The 26,589-nt window shown below is 41.8% G+C and overlaps 1 protein-coding gene across 5 annotated transcripts; it reads left to right on the forward strand.

Moving 5' to 3' along the window:
• Window positions 1-916: 916 nt before the first annotated feature.
• LOC118231381 (glycine receptor subunit alpha-3-like) lies at window positions 917-26,589 on the forward strand. Of its 5 annotated transcripts, none has more exons than XM_035425123.1 (10): window positions 917-1,306; window positions 10,944-11,071; window positions 11,945-12,012; window positions 15,860-16,083; window positions 16,498-16,580; window positions 17,689-17,826; window positions 20,832-21,046; window positions 22,055-22,201; window positions 23,945-24,064; window positions 24,799-26,589. In XM_035425123.1, the coding sequence occupies exons 1-10, from the start codon at window positions 1,236-1,238 to the stop codon at window positions 25,102-25,104; spliced, it is 1,500 nt and encodes a 499-aa protein (XP_035281014.1). In that variant the 5' UTR covers window positions 917-1,235; the 3' UTR covers window positions 25,105-26,589. The 5 variants fall into 5 exon arrangements, with proteins under 5 accessions (XP_035281014.1, XP_035281016.1, XP_035281018.1 ...); XM_035425125.1 differs by having other exon boundaries at window positions 24,802-26,589; XM_035425126.1 differs by lacking the exon at window positions 917-1,306 and adding an exon at window positions 7,862-7,925.

Consider the following 26,589-nt stretch of genomic DNA (forward strand, 5'->3'; position numbering starts at 1 on the left):
ATAAAATATCAGCCACATTTATCTCAAGATCTCACTGAGGAAAAACTTACTGAAAAAAAAAAAGTTTCTCTTGCGTCTGGGTATTGTTATATCTGAGTGTTTTCACACTGAAAATGTGAACTCACCCAACTAGCCTGAACCGTTTCTTATGTTTTCTTCAGTGTGCTCATAATTATGTTAGTGTGACAGCTTTGACTACAGAAGCCCACAACAATCAGAGCCAGTGCTTTTCATACACTTTCAATAAGCTGTATATATTTATTTATTTATTTTTGCAAGGAACGGCTTATCTCTGCCCATGTCAGACGGAAGAGGAATGTATTTCTTTTCAATGCACCTGAAAGTGCTCTGCATGCAACCTTAATGACCCCGCCCCCAGCCGTCTAGACTAGCCTTTCACCGATAAGAACTGTCGGAGATACAGCACTCATTTATGGGCAACTCAATGTCTGAGACACTTGAAAGCTGAAACTCAAAAAGTAACGAAGTTTAAATAAATAAATAAATAAATGTAGCTATCTTTGTCTTGGTGTTTATATAGCTCAAATATTCGCTTTTATACAAAACAAATAGCTTACGAAGCAGTTTCTACTACACCTGAATCGACAGTTATGAAAACAGATACAATACATAGCCTTCTTTTGCGAATGTATCAACAATTAATTTTATCAATACATAAACTATTTATATCGATATAAATATATATAGAGAGAAAGAGAGAAAAAACGACAACCTGGCAACCTACCCTTGTTCGTGAATAACGACATAAATAGAGCGAAAACGTTCTGATTAATGGTGACTCGCTGAAGCGCGCGCTTACTGTAATGGTACGGAATGACTGGAGGAATTCTGTGTCAGTCAACAGCCATTCTGGGCGGGCTGACGTAGTACGGACACTTGAAATGTGAAGCACCTTGCATCGTGATGTTTTATGTTGCTGCCTATTTTAGACAGAGGCTGACAATCGCTCTGTTTCGATGTTGTTCTCTTCGACTGTGCAATTAATCGTGGCTATATTATGACCGCTTATATTTATATGCCAATGGTGCAACATTAAGATAATTTTATTTTTTTAAAGAAGGGTAAAAAGAAATAAGTACAAATAAATAGAAACCTGCGTGGCTTTTGTTGGATTCTGGAGAGAACAGTCACTAACGCTCACAAACCTGAAGTGTTCTGAGAACGCATCTGGTCTAAGTTGCTCCAGTATGCATTTTCGATATTGAAGTTTAGAGATGACTCGGAAAAGGCTACAGTTTGTAGCCATGAGGGGATTCTTCGCGTGGGAAATAGCACTTTTACTAAGGTAAGAGCAAGCCGGTAAATCAGCATAAAACGATAGAACCTTAATGTTTTTCTGTACCGCTATTAGAGTGAATGTGATAACTAATTTTTGCCCGATTCAACGATACTGTGATTACTATTTATTGGAGTATGTACAATTTTACCGTTTTTGCACTTCAAATTGGATATAATGTGTGATTGCCCGTTAGGTGCGTTTTCTGTGCAGTTGCTTGTCGTTTCATATGCGAATATTGCTGAGCTAAAAAAAATGTTGCGATGTTTCACAATGTTTAAAAACTGCACCACTTCGCTCAGTGGGCCAATTGTAAAAACTTATTCTGTCGTGAATTTCACCTTACAAAATACACCAATGGTACTGAGGTTATAGCCTAATCAGATGGGTTTTTTTTAGTGAAAGATAGATGACATTGTAATGTTATGTCTTGAATTTACAACTGGAAGAGCTTGTTGTGGGGGCAATTAGACATTTTTCTGAAGTTTAAAATCGAATCGCTCAGTCAACCATTGAAAAGATTTACTAAATGAAAACGGTGTTTGGTCGGCTTTTTGCAATAGCCTACACTTCATTTTGGCTTGGCCATCTCAGATTGTTTTTATATGTGGTATATTGCGTAAATGTGTCACGTGCAGGAAGGATTTAATGCAACGCTCCACATAAATCCAAGCTCATTGAGTTTTTGAGATTTGTCGAGCAAGACAGTACATACAGTACTTCCGTTTGGGTAATCGGCAACATTCAGAAGGGTCAAATAAGTGGTAAATTAGTGGTGCACGAACTCCGCCAAAGTGTGACGGTGTATTTTCCGAAATTAGGTGGTGGGCTATGTAGCTACTGCACGTGCTTTTTGGTCGTACTGTATGTGTGTATGCTCCATGTGGACTAGTAGCCCATTAATCCCTGACATGGCCGACTCTTGTCAAAACGCATAATCTTTGGCCTGACAGCAGTAAGAGACGAGTAACGAGTTGGCAACGTTTCACCCGCCAGTTTAAAGGGCTCCTGACTGGGAGAAAACAGATAACGTGTAGGATGTACACAGAGAAGTGATCTTGGATAAATTGGTTGTAAATTGGACCGGACGTGCTGTATCAGATTTGATATTACGCTGAACGTGTTCCTGTATACATGCCTATCATGTGCACGCGCACCCGTAAACGCGCGTTCATAGTAATCAGCACATCATCTCCATTAGTGATATCATATAAGAAGCTACATGCGTGCGCAGGTCATCATACCTGGCGGAATAAAGGTAAAGCAAAAAATCCAAAAGTCCTAAAGATTGTAATTTGAAATCACCATATGCTAAAAAAAAAAATCACCATCAAGCAAAGTTTTACCCGATTTCACAAAATCCCTTGTTTGCAGGGATTTATGTGTTTATGTGTATGTGTTTATCTAGTTTTCAGCACTTGTCCTGTCTAGATAAATGCTTTCACCACAAAATCCCAATCTTGAATGGATGGATAGCCAGTTATAGAACAACCACAACACTCTATGTTGTGAAATTGTTATTTTACTGTCCAAGATTTTGTGAGTACCATATTCATAAATAACTGACCTGACCTGTGTCAGCCATGGGGGAGTGGAGTGTTTGTCTCACACTGCTATCTGAAGATAGTGGGTTTCTTTTAAACGTAGAAGGTCAGATTTATGTTAAAATAATGCTTTAGCGTTCGTGTGATTAGCCAGCTGTCCTGCAAGCTCTCTGCATAATGCAGCATATCTGTGTGATTCATCTGAAGTGGTAGGTCAGCCATGCATGTCCCTGTTCACCTATCTACGTCTATTTGGGCCACAAGCTTGTCTGTTTCCAACACACTTTATACTCCCATGCCACTTCTGCATTAAAAACACAAGTGCAGAAGGGATTAAAAAAAAAAAAAAACTCTGCCCTTGAATTGCACAACATTAATGTAGACAACACGGCTCCATTTTTGCTTGAGGTCCCCCCTCATCCCTTCAAAAACACGGAAAACCTTAAAATTTAATGGCTACATTAAAAAGCTCTTTGCGCTGAAGGTTCAGATTTGTCATTCGTCTGTTTTTCCGAATTACGGCACGGGGTGACAACGTCTGTAAGAGCATGATAGCCTTTTTAATCACTGTCACATTTATGTTTCACAGATTTAAAAAAATAATGAAAAATGTACTCGTAGTGTGCATTTTGATTTTCTTGAATAAACCCCTGAATTAAAATTATTACGCCAGACTTTGTAGAAAATCTTAGCGGTCTGGTTGATTTAACTCTTGGTGTAACGATACAGTTAAAAGGGCGAAAGGCTTTTTGAACTGCTGCACCTGAAAGGACAGTCTTCATTATTCCTGGTTGTGAAACATTTGCTGATTAGTTATACGGGTACTATAAAGCCGGCTCACAGAATGAAACCTGCTATAAGAGTGCTTTGTAATTTCGGGCTCATCATTTTTTATATTCTGTCAAGTTTGACAAACTAAGTTATCCCCAATTAATTTTGCTACAGGCCACTGGATCCCAAAGAGCACATTATATAACAAAAGGGTTTAGCATTATGTAACATTGTACCTCAGACTGTGGTTTTATTTCGTGATTCTTTAAAATAGATTTTATGTTGATAAATTCTGAGTGGACTAAAATTAACTATGACCAGGGATTATTTTCCCCTGGGAAAATTTAAAGTGAAATGTGCCGTTCGCTCTTGTTGCCCCTCTGACTGGATGAAACAGTTTGTTACGGTCACATGTCACTGGCCTTCTGGCCCCGCCCACTTTCTGACAGGGTTCCACAGCTCTCATCTTCCTCCCTACAATTACAAGCTCCTTTTGATCACCATGGAGATGGATTTTCACTCGGCAATCAAAACTGAACAGGCCAGACAAGCCAGTCAGCCAACAGCTCAGAGATTGAGGACTGCTGAGTTAGCTGCATAACTGCACTGGGTAAAATCCAGAAAGCCTAACATTACATTAGATTACATTAGAGGCATTTAGCAGACGCTCTTATCCAGAGCGACTTACACAACTTTTACATAGCATTTTACATTGTATCCATATATACAGCTGGATATATACTGAAGCAATGCAGGTTAAGTACCTTGCTCAAGGGTACAACGGCAGTGTCCTTACCCGGGAATCGAACCTGCGACCTTTCGGTTACAAGCCCAGTTCCATACCCACTGTGCTACACTCCGTCCTAACAAATCCGGAAACCAGACTACTGTAAAAAGAGCCATTCCAGGTTTATAAAGTACATGGTTTTCGCTTCAGCCCTAACGAAGCACACCTTCATTCAACAGCCAGAGATCTCACTGAGCTGCTGATCAGGAGAGTCAGGTGTGCCAGAGATCTCACTGAGTAGAGTCAGGTGTGCCAAATTAGGGTTGAATTGAAGGAACATGGTTGGTTACCACGGGCCTGGTAGGAGGTATGGCTCTGTTAACACATTCTTGCATGTTTTTCCTTGAAGCCTATTGGTGTCCAGCAAGGGGCACAGAATGCCATGGAGCATTTTCGAGAAAAAAAAAAGGCATGGCCGTTGTTATTTTGTCTTGAATGCAATCAGCAAAAGCCTTTTCTGAGAATATTTTCCAGGTTATTCCATTAGTCTCAGCTGGGACCATGTGCTGGAAACTTTCTCCCTCCTCTCATTTGGCAGAATGAAAAAAAGGATGAAGAAATCAATTTAATAGTTCAGTTACTCCCATTTAACTGTAATTGAGTGCTCTTTAATCTCGTCTTGATCCACTCTACCGGCAGTAATTTGAAATACTGAATTCCCACATCACTAACCGAACAGCATGAGCTATATTTATTGCCAGAATGTTTGTCAATAGTATATATTAATATCAAGGGTTGAATTTCGAAGTGAAGAAATATGTGAAATTATAACCTGGTTGCAGTATTTTTTGATAGACTTCAACTAGGCTATAAAATGCAAACAGCAAATACCCTGTACCTCCTATAATGATCACTCTGGAAACTGTTCTGAATGGCTCCTTGTGTGATGTATGCAATATATGCGTCCAATAAAACGTACTATATTAGCATAGCAAGATGCTTTTCTTTTCTCAAGTCTAATTTGGTTGAATGGTTGGAAGTTTTTATCCAACCATTTCATTTTTGATGTTTCTTTCAAAAACCCAACACTTTTGTATCCCAATGGACAGGGATGAAACAAGACTGCATTTGCTTTGGCCCTGCCCCTCCGCGGTCGATACAGGAAATACTTTTTTGTTAACATCTGACTTTTTTAATACGTATAAACTGTTCGGTGTGTTGTGAGTACAGAAGAATATTGACACTTTTCACATTGAATAATGTCTTTCTGCATGAGCGGACTTTAGCTGCAAAATCAAACGGAAGCCCTGGTGATATTAGCAAAGAGATTCAATATTAGCCTTCTTCATGATTGAATAACTGCTTAAGATAACCAGTGCTCAGGGAGTTCACATCTGTTCACGTTCCTCGGCCTGTGCACTGGAGCGGATTCTGCAGCCACTGAACGTGCACTGTGCTCAGCCGTGCCCTGTGGCTCTGTGCTACGGAACAGCTGCTAATTATTCACAATAAATATATTAATAAATAGACACAAAATAAAGAGAATATACAGGTTGAATGCTGTGGTTTCTTTCGAGGGTGTGGGTAGTATGCAAATGTGGTACAGCGTGCGTCTTAAATTTACTTAGTGTATATTGTTCATAAATTCATTATAAAATATACGCTAAGTAAATTTAAGATGCACGCTGTACCACATTTGCATACTACCCACACTATCTGTTGGAAGTTGATTTTAAGGTGTGCCTTGGGTGAAATAGTCTTATGGAGATGTTTTTGACTTTACACTGATGACTTAAGAGACTTACAAGGTGCAGGCATAAGATTCTTGTTTTCCAGTGTACTTCCCTCATTCCACCAAGAAGAATAGCAAGATTGTGTACGCTAGCAACCGATGACAAGAATGTAGCACCAGTAGACACATATATTATTTATTTAGATTGGTTTAGTATGCGCAATATGATGAACACAGGACTGTGGTTCTGTTAAATGAACACTCTGGTCCATGCAGGTTTGTTTGTTGCCCTCAATATCGCAGACCGGCAGATTACCATAAAATCCGCCGTTATGTTTGTGCTGTTATGCAAGAGGCTTAACTTCTGTTTAGTCAGAATTTCGCAGAGCAGGTACCCACCTGTTCCTCTACCTCTGTGCTTGTTACACTTGTGCCGTTGCCGAAGGCTGAACCGTTTCACAGCTGGTCTCCACTGTAGACCTGCTTTCTAGAAAGGTGTGCTGCAGTGTGCAACGCACTGCATGACTACTGCCACAATGGGGACGTGGGCCTACTCCATGAATATCTGTTAACAAATCCCGAGGAGGATAGGTTCAAGCAAAGGAGACAAATAAAATCACCCTGGTAGGCTGTGAACAAGTCAGACGGGCAACAGTTTTCTTGAGTGCAAAAGCTTTAAAAAAAAAAAAAAAAAAAACCTTTCGGTTATAGTTACTTCATAAACAGTCGCTGAACTTCCTAGTCACCGATCCCAACATAGAATATTTAAAATAACCCGAAAATCAGAGTCTGACAGAACTGCGTAATCATATCGTGCCACCGTGGCTCATGATGCGAGCCTAATTCCATGAGGCAGCTGCTACGGGGGGAATTTCGGAGAGGAGTTCCACCGGAGATCTCCAGCCTGACAGGTGATGCTCATTCAGAGCAGACGTGGGGGCGTCGATGTCCCCCCGGACCTGCTCTTCCCAGCGTATCGATCCCGTCTCTGGTATCGATCGCGCGCGTCTCGTCCTCAGGCTGCCCTGTGGCTTCATTATTTTGTCCATGATAGAAAAGAAGCCTTCGCTGATATGTAAACTGATGAAACTGAATGGGTAAGATGAGACTTGTAATGCAGCATGACATGCAGGTTAATACTCTGGGAGGGAGGGAGGTGGGGGGGGGGGTCCTGGGAAGGTTTGCATTAAATCACGCTGGACGTGCAATGCCTCTGGTTTTCAGCAATAGATGAACGTATGGAAAAGCCATTGATGATGCTGCTGCTGAGAAGGAACTGCGTTGCTATGGGAGAACTTCAAAAGCAAACAAGTTCACACTTTTGTGTGTGGAATTATGTGTACAAGTAGGCCTACGTCAGTGCACTTTCACTGGGTGACATCCCCCTTCAAGAGCAGAGGGCTACAGTGCAGGAAAACCTCATAATTACAGAATGGCCTTATTTAATGTACGACGGTACAGCACTGGGGCTGCAGCTTGCGTAGGGTCGTACCTTTAATTTAAAGGATTTCATTTTCTTTGTGTGCGAGAAGAGATCCTGTTGACGTTTTTATATATTAAGAAAAGAAAACCTTTGGCGTGCATTTTGTACCGTGTGCAGTGTAATAATCAAGACCCAGAAGTGAAAGCATACTAGGGGATATTTTCATTGCAAACAGGCAGGGTGGAATTGTAGTATGGACCCCCATCTGCTCTAATTACGAATGAAAACCTTTGGGGCATGAAGCTCACAGACATCCGCGAGCTTCACTGTCCTATTTTTTATTTTTATTTTTTTCAGTCATGAATGCTTACAGTAGCCTATGTTCGCGTCTGGCTTCACAGCTGAGCAGGTCTGATAGCGATATCATACATGTAAATGCCGTTTTCTTTTTATGTAAATACCATATATTTCAAATTAAATTATTTTTTTATGCTCGGGCCATGCATATACAGTCGTCTCCCTCTCGGATTCAGACGTGATTCTTTATGTCCAAAAAAAAACTTTCACCGTTCAGCGACCGCTTTGACTGCGCGTTGTTGCTTTCAACGGTTAATCTTGCGTTAGCCGCCTGTTCATACAGCGTCCTTGTGACCGCTCGAGCCGTCCTGACTCGCCGTCTCTCTGCCGCGTTCTCTCTGCCACTCTCCGCTCTGCCCCGCGGTCAGAGGCTTGTATCCCTGCCGCTCCCTTTTCCTCAATTATCCGAAAAAGCCTCTCAAAACGGTGCCCTCCGTAAATGAAAAAAGCTAGCATATAATGGATTTCTGCCCATTGGGGGGTGGAGTTTCACAGCGGAAACTCGTGCTTCTGTGCCGGTCTTGTTTTGGTTAGGGGGCACCAAGCCGAGAATAGAGCTGGGTAAGATGAACAAGGGTTTCATTTGGGTAACAGTGCGGTCAAATTGTCATCAGGTGAACGTACGCTACCCACATCGTACGTGATGGCCCTGCACAGTTAAAATGTTATTTGTTTTCAGGAAGTCCTTACAGCCTAAATAGCTTTGTTGAACTTTTCTCTTCTGCTCTGCAACTACACCGTAAAATGTCCAGTGTTGATTCAACTCTAACGGTGAACATACGAGTCCGATCGAGTTGATTTGTAAGAGCTGATTCAACACTGGGTATTTTACTGTAGGCCTATAGCAGCAGCGCAGAACAAAAAGGGTCATCAAAGCTGTTTTGGGTGCAAGGACTTCCTGAAAACAAGTAGCTTGTGGGTGAATTTAAGCAATATAGTCGAGGGAGAGAGCTAGATCATACAATTATGTGTATGCAACCCGATGCACAGATAAACTCAGCGTAGCTGTACTTAATTGTAGGCATGTGATACTTCAGCTGTACAGTACAGCATTTCCGTTGCATGTCAGACACGATGCCTGAATTATTGCAGTGCCCTATGAAAAACAAATAAATAAAAATAAAATGCAATACATTTGAACAAAATGTCAAAAAAGCAACAAATTTAATAACTCCAAATGCTTGAAGTGTTGTGAAGCTGAACGGAGCTTAAGTGACTATAAACGTACATTAATAATGCCAGCTTGGCCTCTGCTTTGGAATTTTCCTCTGTTGTGTTTTTATTTGCCTGTGGAGCTGTATTTAAAAAAAAAATATTCTGCTTCTCTTGTACCGTCTCGTTCAATGAAATTCCGTCAATCCTCTTAGCTACGATAGCCCGAGAGCAGAGTTGTCTCATGGAATTTGTTTTATCGGAAACACCACGTTTCTCCTGTAGCCCAGCGTCTTCGCATAATAGCTTGTGCATTTTAGGCTTTCCGGAATACACTGTCCGTAGATGCACTTGAGGCGAAATCTCAAAATAATTTTGCGTGTTTTGTGGATGCTGTAACTGTCAACCAATGTTACAAGAAAATGGGATTGTCACATGTAGTATTGTGAATATTGTTTGGACCCAATGTTTTTGTTCTTTGTACTTTGGAAGTCAACAAACATAACTAACTAGTTATATGCAGTTTAATGCTGTTTACCTTGGCCACTGTTGTGCATTTGGTTTGCTTACATTCATTAGAAAATGTTTTTAAAAAATTCTTGCTCTGCGGAAATGTTCTTGAATTAAGTCATTTATAATTGTAGTTTCATTCCGCATTTTAAAAACACAGAAATGCATTTTAATGTAATCTCATTTCAAAGATTGCAGACATATCAGTCGTAGGAAACTACATGCATGCATGCACACAAATGTCAACATCTGCATGCATGCACATTGTATACAACACACACAACAAACACAAGAGCACCTATTTCAGTTCTTCCTGCCTTCATGTTATCAATGTCATACTTTTCAGAGATCTAAAACTATATTTGTAGTCCATCACACATGTATTTGCTACAGTAGTTTACACATTAAGCTGTCCCTTAAGTTTGTTAAATATGTATCACACCGGTAAGGAGCAAGGATACAGTTCCTTGGCATTAAAAGCAGGCCTTGTGTTCATATGGACTGTATAGACCATACTTCTTTTAGCCTGGTAAATATACCTGAAAAATCTTTGAGTGTAACATTCTTGGCACATGAGCAATGTTTTATTCAATAGGCAGGGACAGCACCAAGCTCTGTAGGTGGTTTAAACAGTTGTTTCCAGGGACTGTAGGATTAAATGTCACACAGTAGATTTCTGAGTGATTTTCATAGAGACTGTAGCTATGCAAAATTAATATTGACATTAAAAGGAAACTGTGCACAAGAAGTATGTATGTGCAAAAGCTATAAGGTACAGCTTCAACAATGTTGCTTAATTGTTGTCATATGCTGTAGTCAAGTAAAATTTAAGTTGAAATTTGAACTATGAAAAGAGCAAATACTTGACCTATACCCACATATTTATGATTAGCATGCTCATATACTAATTTTGATCTGAACCTTTTCATAAATAAATAAATACGTTTAGAAAAGAAATGCCCTGGTTTACCATGTTATGAAATTAATATTTTATTACTCAAGCCATGTGCGTTTGGATCTGCATGTTGTAGCATAATTACTGAATGTCTGGTGCGTAGAGAGACTCATCTTACAGTTGATTAAATGTAAAACCTAACTCATGTTTATATTATATTGCTTATCTCAGATGCATCAGCATAATTTCAAAGCAATGTGGAACCAGGGTAATAGATTCATGAGAATTCCTCACTTTAATAAATGAGTGTCTTATAATTGAGTGGATGCAAGGAAGGTACTAACTTTCGCGATTCGAACCCGGGACTTCCTTGCCGTGAGGAGACATTTCACCGTGCCACCATTTCACAAACTTTACAACACGCATCAAACCTTATAAAAATAAATACAGTATGTGAATCTGGGTTTACGTCCTAAATTAAGTAGTGTGCTATATCTGTATCTGCCCCATCAGTGTGTCCCTGTCTTCCTTTCAGCATGGTAGCCTCGAAGGACCCCGACAGCCCTCGGGGGAGAGCCGTCCCCATGTCCCCGTCCGACTTCCTCGATAAGCTCATGGGGCGGACGTCAGGGTACGACGCAAGAATCCGACCGAATTTCAAAGGTACGTACATCATCCTGAATTTTCATTCCTTCATGCCCTTCCGTTCCTGTCGGCTGTCGCCCAAAAAATCGTAACGTGACAGTCATATTCACAATATGATGATGCTACGCATCGGCTGGCATCATTGCTGAATTCAGCTTAGAACGTCGATGGTTATCCGATAATCTGATTATCAGATAAAACATTGATGCCATTTCGCATTTGCACATTTCTAGTAATGCGTGCATTGTGCTAAATCGGTGGAGAATGTTGATGATATTAACTGGATGGAAATAGAGGCGTTTTTTTCTGGTGGGGAAATTATGAAATACTGTTAGCCAGGTATGAAAGTTCACTCCTTAACCTCAGCGCTTCCTCAAATTACCAAAGTTCTGGCACAGTTTAAGTTACATGACATTACAGCCATTTAACAGACACTCTTATCCAGAGCGACAGCAACTTTTACACAGCATTTACATTGCATCCAGCTGGATTTATACAGCTGGATATATAAATTATACAGCTGAATATATATACTGAAACAGGGATGGAGCTTGATCAACAGCAGTGTCCTACCCGGGAATCGAATCTGTGACCAAGAATGACAGTTGTCAGCAAAATACAATTACAAATCAAGGAACATATAGGCTATGTATTACTGCTTGAAATTGTCTACATGTTGTGCATGTACATGTAAATGTGAAATATCTTGTGTGTCAGTTCTGAGAAATGTAGGTGCTACATCCAGTATAATAGATACTGACATATATTGAGTTATGATTGGTTGTTGCAGCAGGCTCGGTTTTTTTAATCTGTTGGGAATGCCTGTGCAGTTCCTGTGTTATTGCTTTCATTCATACCTGCCGTTAAGCTGATTATGGCTCTGTTTCCTAGGTCCCCCTGTGAATGTGTCATGTAACATATTCATCAACAGCTTTGGCTCAATTGCGGAGACGACGATGGTACGTACAGTAAGCCCTATTTTTGGCTGGACCGCAACAGCGGGGCCAGCCCTATAAACGCGAATGTCTGACTGACTGAGTGATGAAGTTACACCACGCATGTCTGTGACTGAGTGACTGAGTGATGAAGTTACACCATTGGTCGGCCGGTTCGGTCCAGCCACATACTAGGTTTTGACCTGGTCTTGTTAATCTAATTACAAAAGTAGATTAAATTTGGGTTTTGAAACCAAAAGGTAGCGATGGAGCTCATGAGTAGACAAGTAAAATTGAATTGAGTCAAACTCAACCAATCAGAGAAGTTATGTTGTTTGTTGAGACAGCAACAGCCCTAATAACTGAATTTGAAACCCAACCTACTTGTGTGCAACTGCAGCCCGTCCTGTGTCACCTTGCTGGGTGGCAAGGTCAGGATTGGATACCGTGGGTATCCATTGGGATTCATAGTTGAAATCAAAGTGTCCCACACAGTGCAAACTCATGATAAAATTAAACAGCCAAATCTGCCCGCCCCCCTCCCCCCACTTCGCTCCTCAGACAGACTTAAATTAGTGATGACTGCATAAGAGTAACATTATTCCTGGAGCCATTACCTACGGCTGGCAGGCTGCACGTGGGCCTAGCTGCAGGGCTGTAGAGGCTGGGGTTAATATGGCGGCTCAAAGCTCCTTACAAGCTCCATAAAATTAACCGAAAGTTGTTTACTTCCCTTTTTAGTCAGGGCTGAGTCTCACTGTGCTGCTCGTACCATACTAATGCCTTCATATCACATCAGCTTCAACACCACCTATTTATAGTTTTTAGAACCGCTTTTTTTTTCTCCTTTAAGTGGAAAATTGTTTCTTCAGACGAATATTTTTGCATGCATTTTGTTTTGTACATTTGAGCGACTTTTCATCAGCCCCCTTAAGAATCCTAAGGTGACACCTGGACGGCAGTATTCTTAAATGTATGCGTGTGATATGTGTGTGATATATGCCTATAGGTCAGTCTCTTGATGTTTTTTTTTTTCCCCAGCAACTACACACTTAACTTATCATGCCTCAGGGTAATCCTGTGCTACAGTTTTGTTATCCATGTTTTTATTTACATCACCGTTTCATTTTGATGTTTTTTTTTTTTTTTAGTCTCTGGAACCTAGGATGTGCCGAGCACACTATTTATAAAAAAAAAAAAAAACTTTATCTCCCATAAAACCATGATTAATGTGATGTTATACTCTCAGAATCTAGAGAGGGGTCAGATAACGTGTGTGTGGGACAGAGAACGGACCGCAGATAATAGAACTCAGAGCATTACATAACACATCAGAGAAGAGAGGGGGCAGTTTCACACGATGTACCGTAGAGTTCGGTAGTTACACAGGGATCCTCCACTGGATGTACCCTGCCATATGTTAGAATGGGATTATTGCAGCGTTTCTTAGAGGCATGCCTTGCCATCTGGCCCGTGCTGTGGGGTCTTTATTGTGTGGGGGGGGGGGACCACCAAAGATTTAGAGAATGTATTCACATGTAGTCGGAATTATTGTAATCTAAGGCAGCTGCGTGCAGGAAAAGAATGCATGCATTTAGATCTCTTCATAGGTTTTTTACGGAGCCACCCTGTATTTTTTACAGTTAGGATGAGCATATCAAACCTCATTTTACTGCTTTCAGTGTTACAGCACAGGTGCTGAAGTACAATTAGTAAGCAAGCTATTTATTACAGGTCAGGTCACGCGCATTAGAAATTAGAATATATACATATGTATACACGTGTATTATACAAATCCGTAAATGATATCATAAGGGAAATGTGGAGGTCATTTTTTTTTTTAAAGAAGCTGATTAAAAGTAAATAACGTAAGGCTGTCCGGGCCTTCTGTTGGCAGTCAGTTTGTGGAACCACTGGAGGGCAAAAGGACTGGAAATGCCATTCACGAGATGATAGGTCAAAGATGGAGAATAAACATTTCGGTGTACCTGCAGGGAACTCTGTGATGAGTGTTCGCAGGGCAGCTATGTGATGTACGGGGCTGGAACAGTACAGGGACCCTGTATCACTCATGAGAGAGCCGCCTAGTTAAGCTCCCCTGCTCATAACACATCTCCGTGCCCGGTTCTACGGTGGCTGTCCGAGTCGGTGACTCCGGGGAGATCAATGATGCGGCAGTGACAGCTGAACACTGTTAAAGAACCCGTTTCCGTCCCAGCTGGATTAGAGGGTTAAGGCTCTGTACAAGGAGGTCAAACAACACAGCTTTCAGATGGGCACTTGACTTTGATTGCTCTCAAAAAAAAAAGAAAATGGCTGCAGCTAGTGAATATTCAGACAGAAGCATGCTCCGTGCAGCAAAAACAAATGTTTTTTAAAATTTTTTTTTATGAAGCTTAACATTACTGTTCTTGAATTTAATCAGGTTGCTGGTCGTGTATTCTCATTTCCTGTAACACACAGCATTCAAAACTGATCTCCCCCTCTCCTCATCGCAAAACCTTTATTTTGTCAGAAGGGATGGTTGCAGAGGAAATTTTACCCCAATTTGGAAGGGAGTGCCCGATCACAGTTATGGAAACTGACCGAGTCCCTCTCTGCTTAGCCCTCGCTGTGGTTAGATAGTCCCCACCCCGTGAGACAGCTGGCCCTGACATGGCCCGGATTCAGCCTGGCTTATAGCGCTTATTGCTTCACAACAATGGAGCGCAGCAGTTGGCGGGCTTGGTTTCTCCTGCAGCTTTTCGATTCCGCGCTGATTGGATCTTACGTAACTAGTCTGCAGCCTGGCGGAACTCTCTGTGCTCTTTCACTGGCCTGCGTCTCGAGGTCTATGGACCTCTCTGAACTATGGAATGGCTTTTATTCATATATTTATACATTTAGTAACCTTGATAAGATTGGATTTCCAGGCGCTTTCTCTTGAAAGCAGACTATACCAGCTATTTTCACACCCACCGGAGCAAACAAGGGCATGTTTCTGAATAGTTTTCTTAGTATAGTTTTGCTTGATTAAAATTTGTTTAACATACTTTTAATAAGTACTTATCCATCCAAGTTTTTCAGGAAGGAAGAACTTTTACTTCTTTTTTTTTGTATTGCTCTTTGACAGTTTGAAGGACATAGATAAAGTAAAAATCTGATATATTTGGGAATCAGCTCAATCTCCACAATAGCAAAATAATAAACAAAAGTATTTCACCTGTAATCACAATTATTAGAATATAATCACCACTCAAACCAAACCTTGAATATTGCTTTTGAAAACAAAAGCCTCGTCAAATCAACCCCTTCACAGTTGTCTATATTGGTCGTGAGATGGATGCTTACCCGATGTGGATGTTTTCCACTGGAGAATCCCTCTTTGTGGGGGCACGCTCGAGGACGAGAGGAATGGATTGTAACTTGATGGATGTGCCAGAAGAGCACAGCATTGGCCAGCCTAACTGCCTCATTCCTCTTCTCCATCACCGATACGGGCCCTGTGGAGATGAGCAATATGTCTCATTAATGTGCTGTTTGTAGAGGATAGATTGAGAAAGGAATCCAGTCTTCGGTGGAATTGTGCCAAAACTAGGTAGTTAAAATTTGTTTAATTCTTAAATTGGACTATGAAAGGGAATGAAAATGAAATGTCATGAAGGTCTGGGTTAGATTTGTCATAGAGTACACAGATTCTGGTATTGTCATTTTTACATATTTAAATTTCACAAACGGTAAAAATTTCACATCAGCAGTAGTTGATATGGATGTTAATCCCATTACCGTAGCCATTGTTTGCTATAGACGGATGGGGATAATGGTTTCAGCTTGCTAAATAACGCCAACTTTCTCTCCCCCCACGCCCCCCCCCCCCTTTTTTTTTTTATAGGATTACAGAGTGAATATTTTTTTGCGTCAGCAGTGGAATGATCCCCGATTAGCTTACAGTGAATATCCGGATGATTCCCTGGATTTGGACCCTTCCATGCTGGATTCTATCTGGAAGCCGGACTTATTCTTCGCCAATGAGAAGGGAGCTCACTTTCACGAGGTGACCACAGACAACAAGCTTCTCAGAATATTCAAAAACGGAAACGTGCTCTACTCTATAAGGTTAGCATGCCGACACTACCCCCACATTTCATACACGGTTACAAATCATTTTCATACTACCAACAGAACTAAAAAAAAAAATCTGTTCGATTAACAGAAACGATCATGAAAATATGCTGTTAGCAGTTACGTAGATACTCCTGTCTAGAATCGCATGTGTTAATAACGTAGTTTTAAGTGTTAATATGAACATTGTTAGATATTAGGAATTAGCCCTGTTTACCAAAAAGTTACCTGAGTACTTGAGGAAGCATATCACCTCAGTTAGCCATATGAGTTGCAATGTAACAGTTTTACTGACACCACAATTCACACCTGTCCCAGGTTATTATGCGTTAAGGTTGACTGAAGATTGCTGGGTGATGTTTTTTAAGGAGTCTTGTGATGATACAGATACATGTTTATTATTTGCAGATTAACGCTGACGCTCTCCTGTCCTATGGATCTTAAAAACTTCCCAATGGATGTGCAAACGTGTATAATGCAGCTAGAAAGCTGTAAGTAGCCACGCTTTGTTTTAAATGTGCAGTGTCTGTGTTATGGTAGGAATCAAAGGACTCTCTGTTCAGTGGTGGAACTACGGTTGACTGAGAAAGTTGTGCTTTGAGGACCATTTCAATGTCCCTTTACATCTGTCAAATAAAAGCTGCTGTGAAATCATTTGGTTTTTTCTCGCCCCCCAAGGCAGCTAGCATTCACATGTATAGCACGTTTTACTCAGGATTTGACGAGATTGCTGTGAAAGCAAACTCCCATCACATATTATGCATTTATGCATGTTTAAAATACAGAGCGCCGTGTCTGGCTTTCTGACTCATTAGACTGGCCCTTACCAGTCGTATATTTTCATGCATAATAAGTACAATTAGTCATGTGCTCTGCCCTGTACATATGAATTAATATTTGCCTTTTCAACAAGGTTTCTCTTAAAATCCCATGAAAGAAAATTAAAACATTTTTGGTTTAAAAATAATAACACATTTGTTAGGGAGAGTGACCCCCCCTAAGCTGCTATTTAAAATGGACAAAAGGACAAGGAGAGATATATAGAGGGAGAGGTTCTTGTGATTATATATGATATTATTTATTTAAACGTTTTCACACACAATCTCCTTTCCAGTACAGCAGGAACCCCTGGGAGGTTCTGCAGGCTCTGTTTAATGCTTCAGGAGATAGCTGTTGTTTGTGGGTCTCCTCTACATACTGTATGATAAGGCCTTGTGTCATCCCAGTCATGAATGTCTGAACAAAGACGATTTGGACATCTCTACGTTGAGTGGAAAGGTTATTTGTATGCCTGAGGTGAGTGTGTGAGTGTGTGCGCGTGCGTGCGTGCGAGTGCGCAAAACCATTTACTGACAAACAAAACAATCAGAAGAGGTTTGAAATTACTTTTACAAAGTAACTTATACTTCCATATTGTTACGGTTTTATTAATTTTGTGAAGGTAAGTCGCTCTAGATAAGAGTGCCTGCTAAATGCCTGTAATGTAATGTAGAATAGCGTGCCAAGTCACAACAGAGGAATAAGAGCAACTAGGGACATTAGTTTAACGTACAGCAAGTGAACAATATTTCACCCCCGATTGCGTTCGTCTCTCTGCAGTCGGATACACGATGAATGACCTCATCTTTGAGTGGCAGAAGAAGGGGCCGGTCCAGGTGGCGGAAGGACTCACTCTCCCACAATTCATCCTGAAGGACGAGTCCGATCTGAGATACTGCACCAAGCATTACAACACAGGTATTACGGACCTGATTGGCTGCCTTAACGCGCATAACTGTAGCAGTTGTGTGTCCTCGCTAACTTCCGATATACGGACTCAGTTTCTGACTCATTTAAGGTTAGCGAAGCTACCCAGCAGTTTAATTCATTTCCATTCAGCATGTGCTCTTGCAGAAGTAACAGAGCTAAATGGAAACCTATCTGGTGCCTTTGTTACCATTAAAATGGTAAATGATCCACCTCTTCCTTTTTTTTTTTTTTCTATATTTAGAAATTAGCAATGCTAACCATTGTCACTGCTGTGTTAAACGGGCCTTAGATGAGTTTATCTGCACGGCTACCCTTCTCTGTCTGGCTATTCCCAGGGCTCGGAGGCAGTCACACTGTGTTCTGAAACTCAAATGCTTATCCAGTCAACACATGTCAGTACAGCTTGAATGGCGCAATATTACCGAGTTGCTGGAAATTCAGGCAGTTCTACCAGGAACTGACAACTAATTAGACTTTTCCCCACTCTTGGGCTTGGCTAACATGTTTTATGCAACTGGACAGTTGTATCAGTTCACTGGACTAGAAGCCATTCTCTCAGCGATGCGATAGTCTGATATTCAGTCACAGTAATATCTTAAGTCCTATGAGGTGAAGCATTGTTGCCCCTTTTTTTATCTTTTTTTAAATAGTGATTCTACAAAATGATTGGTTGTGTCTGTGCCCTACACACATGCACCAATGATTGCTCGGTTATACAATAAACATCCAAATAATATTAAATGAAGGAAAGGTTCCTGTTTTTTTATTGCTCTCTGTCACGTTATCATGTTCTACAGCTAGGTAGGTTTTATTTTTAACTTTTTAAATTACGTTCATTAACATTTTCTCCAAGGCTGTACAGGTTCCAGGATAGTGAACACTGCAAATAGTGTCTTGCATTTCGTGTGCGACTACTGCAATAAGAACAAACGTGGATCCACTTTGCCTCTGTAATAATCCTGACATGGGGAAATGCGCACTGGTTCAGATGCAAATAGACCCTGTAGTTAGCCTGTCTGAAATCTATTAAAGAATATACCGTCTAAGCGTGTCTCCCTGTATATACGCGGGGTTTAAGAGATGGATTACCCACGCTGCCTTGCGCCCCTGCTGGTCTCTCCTGGCTTTGTGCAGCGCTGTCAATCATAAATCTGGCCAGTTTGGCCTTGGGTTTATCTGCTGGGGGCACTGGGAAAATAAATTAATTTTGCCGAATGACTCACGAGCAGAAATAGGATGCAGCCGTGAGTCACGGTCTAGCCCCAGCCGCTGAGGCTGTGGCCACTCCATCAGTAATTAGACTTCGGCATCACGCATTTCTGCTTATTCCCACCAAGGTGGCAAGGAAGCTTGTGTGTGGCTAGATGAGTACATATTCACCCCCGACCACCCCCCAAAAAAGTGCAATGAAATAAGTCGGCCATTTCCGTGGAAGCTGCCTCCGTGTTCTGTAAATCTATCCGCTCTGTAGGTAAAAACTGTGACGGCGGTGCCCACGTTTTCAATAATTAAGAGCGTAATGTCAGCGATGTGAGAGAGCGGTTCCTCGCGCACGTCGCTCGCAGGATCTTTTTGGGGGGCGCTGATGGAAAGGGCTCCGCTCCGTGCTGCGGGTTTTGCTTCGTGCGTGTCGCGCCGGTAGCACGCGCTCCCGCATGGCCGCGTTCTGCGATCTGAAGCGCTGCGATCCCTGAGCTCATGCGACACGACAGCCCGGTCATTCCCTGATGGCAGTTAACCCTTTAATGGTGGGGGAAACGCCGCCCGAGCAGAAATTATTATTCATTTATTTTCGCGGCACAGATTGAGCTCGCCACAACAGGACCGTAGAACGCCGTAGCCACAGCCAGCAATTGCTGCAACGAAACCAACATTACAGATTGTGAAGATGGTGATAATTGGTTTTGTTCTGAGACAGTGAGAGTGTTTATATGATAAAAGGAAAGTATCTGCCAATATATATAGGCCTAGCAATAAATAAATAAACAAACACTAAATAAATAAAGCCAAACACAGCTCAAAAATAAGTCCCAGTAGAGGCAACCATTTTCTCCCTGCGCCGCCTGAGGTCATAGTTGACAGATCGCTGCGAGTCCATCATGTTGCCGGACAGAATCTGTCCAGTGCTGCAGGATCCACTCAGGTTAATGACAGCGGTCGGCCTACACAGCCCAAGCCTCTCCACTTCTTCTGAACAACATCCCGAGGAGAAAAGGCCACAAAAATTTGGGTTATCTTTTTTGGAAATGCAAACACGGTAAAAATGAAAGCAAACTCTTCGCTCGATGCGCAAGCTCAGTTCTGCCGCGTGCTTCGCCCTTCCGCTTTGCACTGCTCCCGTGCGGCTAGTTCATTAGGCTTCCGTTTGGGTAATTAACCAATTCAGCGGCATGGCTTGTGCAAGTGCAGCAGCCAGTCATTTTAGATCTCGTCAGCGTCTCCCGTGTGCTTTGGGGCTGTGCTGCTCCTGGTTTCCTCAGCATCACCCAAGCAGGTCACTTAGCCAAGCTTAGCATACATGGGATTTATTTTACCTGTGGCTAATGGAGTAGACTAATAATTATAACTGCTTCAAGCCTGTATAAATGAATAATATTAATAACAGAATTTGAAATGCAAGAACTCTACAATTAGATGCTGCTACATTAGCCTTTGTTATGTCAACACATTCAGAAATAACTTACAAAAAACAGCTACAAGCACCATATTTGTGCATTTCTCCATACCATTCTGTCAAATGCTGAATCCATCCATCCATTCATTCTCTAAACCGCTTAGTCCAGGTCAGGGTCGTGGTGGCAAATGTTGAATATTTTCTGAAATTGTCTTACATTATGCATCCGACAAGTTATTAGGCCTTTCACACTTGCTATATATTCTGTACATCCCTCTTTCCCAGTGCAGTGTACAGGTGTTTTGTTGCACTGTTCAGACACTGGTATTGTCATGTTTCATGGCCAGACTGTAGTAACGAGCCCTTTTGTTTAAACCAGGGAAGTTCACCTGCATAGAGGTGCGTTTCCACCTGGAGAGGCAGATGGGCTACTACCTGATCCAGATGTACATCCCCAGCCTGCTCATCGTCATCCTGTCCTGGGTCTCCTTCTGGATCAACATGGACGCCGCCCCCGCCCGAGTCGCCTTGGGCATCACCACGGTGCTCACCATGACGACGCAGAGCTCCGGATCCAGAACATCACTCCCGAAGGTACTGTACACACACATGCCAGCGGGCCATTGGGTGGCTCAGACCTGCCCTGGTTTTTTACACATTTATACATCGGCCTGTGCAGTCATGGGGGAACTCATTTGCGTGATACAGTGCACTTCAGAGTGGATTCATGAAAAGGTGATGTCTACGCACAGGTTAGACAGTCTACAGCTACAGTAGGTACTGTAGGGTATCTGTAGGTTAATTACTGAAGGGAAACTTTTCTTGGTGATAGTTTCTGAAGATCTCCAAAACCTATGGCTTGCATGGAATAGTTAGGCAGAAAAAATTAGTGCTTTTTTTTATTTTTATGAAAATGAGGGTTAGCCTCGGAAAGCCACATTAAGTTTCCATTCGTTAAACGGAACGTCTCTGAAGCCTTTGGTCCCAGCTTGTGCACTTCACACGGCAGAGACAGGATTCCATTAGAAAGCCGGCTCGTTTCATTTAGCCACAGGATCAATACAAATGTGCCGGTTTTCCCCCAGTGCCTCTAACTCATATTAATTATCCGTGTTCATTTCCAGTTCCCCTTTTTGCCAGCGCCCACCGCACCTGCATCCCTAATGAAAGCCCGTTCATGGGAATCGATTCCATTTCTGAAATGGTCCCGACTTTGAATTCAGATGATTGGGAGAGTAACAGCTAGCGGCACAGCGTGTAAATGCATGCGGAGCGCTATGCATATGGTATATGGACATTCTGCTAGGCTATTTATATTGTACTGTATCGACTTGCCTTTTCCCTTATATTGTCAGTAGATGAGGTTTTCTGGCATTTTCCAATACCATACGCCTGTTGTGATGCACTCACATTTACAGTATGTGTCAACAGAATAATCCATTGCTTTCTTCCCTGAATGGGTCGTGTGAATCTTATCAATTTATCCCCTAAATTGCGCTCAATTCCTCTATCGAAATCGCCGTTCATAGATTTTCTTTTCCTGGGCAAAACAAACAGACACTGGGATACTAATGGACGCTTGTCGCCTTCTTCGTCTTCCAGGTGTCGTATGTGAAAGCCATCGACATCTGGATGGCGGTGTGTCTGCTATTTGTATTCTCTGCTCTGTTGGAGTACGCGGCAGTTAACTTCGTATCCAGGCAACACAAGGAGCTGTTGAAATTCCATCGCAAGAGGAAGAGGAACAAGGTACATCAGTCTGCCCCCAAAATTGAAATATAATGGTAAACGTAACGTATCCATAGTTACGTTACATTAAAATGTAGGGGTTATTATTGGAAAGGGTTTTCATTATTGCATAGGTGGTGACTTCTGTTCATCAAGTCATATGCCTTTCTTTTATCTGAACCTTTTTGTCCATTACTGGATGCTGTAGGAACTAGAGTACCTTGTTTGGAATGAAAGTTATAATTTAGAGCTTCTCAAATGTGTCTTCATAGGGTGACTCCCCAGAAGACTGATGTGCTATATCACTTACTGTGAGGAACATATTGGTCCTACAGCCTTAATCAATTAAAACATTGTACTTCGCCTACCTCTAAAGACTAAAAGGCGATCAGTACAGAAAATAGAAACTAAGTTTGTCAAACAAAGAGCATTTATTTTCTGCCAATATTGGCCAAAATAAAACTTATTCAAAAGAAAATCATGTCATCTTGTGGCCATAAAGTGTAATTGCAGAATCGGGACCAGCAAATGGGACATAATGTAGACCTCAAACGAAAGAGGTTTATTCCAAAGTTAAAGCTTTTCATGGAATCCAAAGGTCAATATTTTCCAAAACTGGTTTAGCATGTTTCATTGCATGTGAGGCATACACCATAAAAGTGCCAGTTCAGTGTTGGCAAGATGGCATTTGGACAATAAAGATTTTAAGTTTTGAAGTTAAAACGATGACACACACTTGCTGGCCCAGTCCCCAAAAGGTATCAGAAAATTGGGGTAATTGTGGTGCATATGATCGGAGTCCATAGGATTCCAGCATCAAGCTCCGTTATGCACTAGCACCCTGTGGTAGATTGTTCAATATGATCAAGCAGTAGTACTGTAAGAACTTGCTGGTCTGGAGTACTGTTATCAGAATTATACTAGTTCATTATAAGATGATTTAATTGATTATTCCAGCTCAGTATTTTTTAAGTAAAATTTTGAATGTAACTGAAGGAAACATTTTGTAGTTTATTCATAATTCAACTTAATTCTGATTTAAGCATTGGATAAATACACTTGAATGACTAGACGGTTCAACGAAAAGTTCTTTTATGTATTATTCAGTGTTCATAAGGGAAAATTATGATAAGCATGTTCAGTGCCACGTATACTTCAACTGATAGTGAAGTACACGTGGGCCAGCCATTTTGGTTTCATTTCAATTTATTTTTTGCCTTCCACGTTTATTTTGGTTCTCGTCCTTTTGCCGACTGATTGCATTTGTTTTTGTTTACATCAGATTAATGCATGTTGTTATTTTAATGTCTTTTCCCGCAGTGTGTCACATTGTAATATCTCTCTGACGGACCACCTGGCTGTCGATATAACACCATGCCAGCGCCATGGTTCGAATGGCTCTGCTGTACAGTAAAGCCCAGATTAAGTTCTCTGTTCTTTCTCATGTGGGAACACAATAACAATTTTCATTTCCCCTCCATAATGTCCCCCACTGCTTACTGTAAGACAATAGAACGATTTTATTTCAATGACACTGACAAAAATATACAGTAATGTGACAGGCGTGTATTAAATTGAGAGGCTTCTGCAGCATAATGTACTGCCTCACATGTTCTAACGCTAATCTCCAGAACGGAAGAGGCATCGGTGTACCGTTTGGTTCTAAGCTCCAGGTGCACCGTGCACACCCTGCATGCTGTCTGAACCCCCTTTTGTGTTTGTCTTCTTCTGTTTTGTTTTTGCTCGCCTTTGCCGTGATGAAAGCATGTCGATGAGGTTCTAAGTAGGGAGGAAAGCAGTGAGTCACTGCAGCCTAGCAGTGGCGTGAGAAGCGCTGAGCCAATATATGGATCTCTGGATCAGATCTCCAGTGCAGACGTCAGGGTAAAAAAATTAAGAAAGCACACCTGTAGATACTGTACTGTGATGTAGCGTCGCTTAGTGATGCTTTGTGCTTTTGTGTCGCGCTAGCAACGTGTGGTTTGGTCATGTGTCACTAGTTACTCTGATTCCATTAGTATTGTGTGTGTGTGTGTGTTTGTAGTTGTGTGTGGGTCGGGGGGGGGGCTGTGTGTTTGTGTCTGTGTGTGTGTGAGCGGCGTATGATTATGTGTGTTTGCTACTGGCTGTACTTTTCTGTCATTGAGCACCTGCCTCTTCATTTCCACTGCTGTTTCTCACGCCGAGATGCTTTCACTGTGAGGTGTGTGATGTGGGCGTGCCGTTGCTTTTAAGCTGGATTCAGGTGGAATTACCGAATGTGCGCAAAGATAGAACTGCTTACTGAAAACTCTAGCTTTCCAAGTTTCAAGTGCATTTGCACCTTAATTGCTTATTTTGTTGCCTTTACGTTGCCTACCACCTTTTTAATATTGTGTAGCCTAGACTGCGCACACCTATTACTCACATGAAAGCTTTTTCAGAAGTGATGTCATGTTTGTCTTCATCTTTTATTCATTTAATCATAAACAGACAATAATCAGCACCAGCATTTTCAAATCTCACCCTCAATCAGTCTAGACTACTAGTGATGGGAGAGTGAGGTTTCCGGTATTCTGAAATGGGCAGAGCTTCAGTTAGCTGCCAGTCTGATGTAACCTCTTCCCTGTTTTCCGTAGCAGGAGGAGGGCGTGAAGGAGAGCAGACTCAGTTTCAGCGCCAGTGCCGGGACCCCCTGCAGCGCCGGGAAGGACGGCATCGTCCCGAAAGCCGCCAACAGCACCCCTCAGCCGCCGCCGCCACCGCACCCGTCCTCGTCCTCGGGGACGAGGTCCCACGAGGAGATGAGGAAGCTCTTCATCGACCGCGCCAAAAAGATCGACACGGTCTCGCGAGCGGGCTTCCCGCTGGCCTTCCTGTTCTTCAACATCTTCTACTGGGTGCTCTACAAGATCCTCAGGCGGGAGGACGTGCACCAGCGGTAAGGCAAGCGGTAAGGGCCAGCGGGAAGGCCAGTGGGAAGGCCCGCGGGAAGGCCCAGAGCCAGAACTGAGCCACAAACCAAACGTTGAACGTGCCGTTGGGATACAGGAGTACGAGAGCAGCTACGCCACGGACGCTTTCCGTGTTCCTCGCGCACCGCCAAGAGAAGACGTGGACACGCAACGTTGAGCCAAAGGAAACCAACCGTCAGTCGTTTCTATATTTATACTTTTAGACGAAGAACACCGACTCCGGGAGTCTCGGACTCCAGTGACTCTCAGCATCACTGCCAATGTTCCTGTTGATATCTCTGTACACCTCTGGTACTGGCATTCAGAAAAAATAATTATGAACGCAGTTATTCTTTTGTCGTTATAGCACAGTACCACTATGCATGTCATGGCACAATAACAATGTTGGTGAGAATTTACCTTTTTTTCCCTTAAAGACCGAACTGAACTCTGCATTATCTTAACCACTACCTGTAAAACATTGAATTGGTGACTACCGTTTTTGTCTTGAGTGGGTCAGCGTTATGATGGGCAGCATTTTCAATATGCTGAATTTTAGTATTTAGCGCACATTCATGGTCATTCCCAGTTTGCACATTTCATCTTAAGGTTCCAGATGCCAGGATGTAGGACTAATCATTGACAAAAATTGGTAATCTCTTATTCTTCAAGGTGAACAGTTTACTATGAAACCATACCTCTCTCTGGTCTGACCAGCTGCGTAGCCTCAAAGTTCTATAGAAATACAGCACAACCTCCTAAGACCCAGCAATTGATTTTTTGTCCCCTGTAGGGGACCATGAGTCTAAAAACAAACATTGAAGAAAATAGAAATCACTAAAAATTGTGCACCATGTCAGGTTACATCAGTGTTCATCAGCGATAAACACAACATAATGTGACATATGGTTCCTGTCTGTCAGGAAATTGCATCTTCTATTTAATGTAAATGCAAAAAATAATTCAGTATGTTCCTCAATATGGCTGCATCTGACATTGCTGCTATATCCTCTATGCACACATTACTGTTTTTCTACTAAGATTCATTACTTGAATATTAATAGCAAACCTGGGTTCACTACCTGAGTTTCCTTTTACGTGCTCATTGGGACATTTTGAAAATGATTATTGTAGAAATGCACACGTGCAGAACAAGGAACCTTTTTCAGTTTAAAACAAAACATTTAGATAAAAACAAACAAACCAAACTGCCATATGATCTTGCAAACATATCAATGTGCTCACACATTCCTGGAGTAGATTTTACTACCTACTATTTGTCACAATCATGCAGTTTGTGTAAAGTTATTTTGAATTACGAGTTAAACAAGTTTTGCATGAAATTGACTGTTTATGCATCTTATTTTTTATGTAAAATTGTAAAAGTTTTTGTGTCATATTTTCTCTGTGTCAGGACAGCAGCTAAGGTGAAAATGATTCTGCATCTGTAAATACTGTTCATTCCTTCAATAAAGT

Source organism: Anguilla anguilla, chromosome 7 (assembly GCF_013347855.1).
Source record: "Anguilla anguilla isolate fAngAng1 chromosome 7, fAngAng1.pri, whole genome shotgun sequence".
Classification (NCBI taxonomy): Eukaryota; Metazoa; Chordata; class Actinopteri; order Anguilliformes; family Anguillidae; genus Anguilla; species Anguilla anguilla.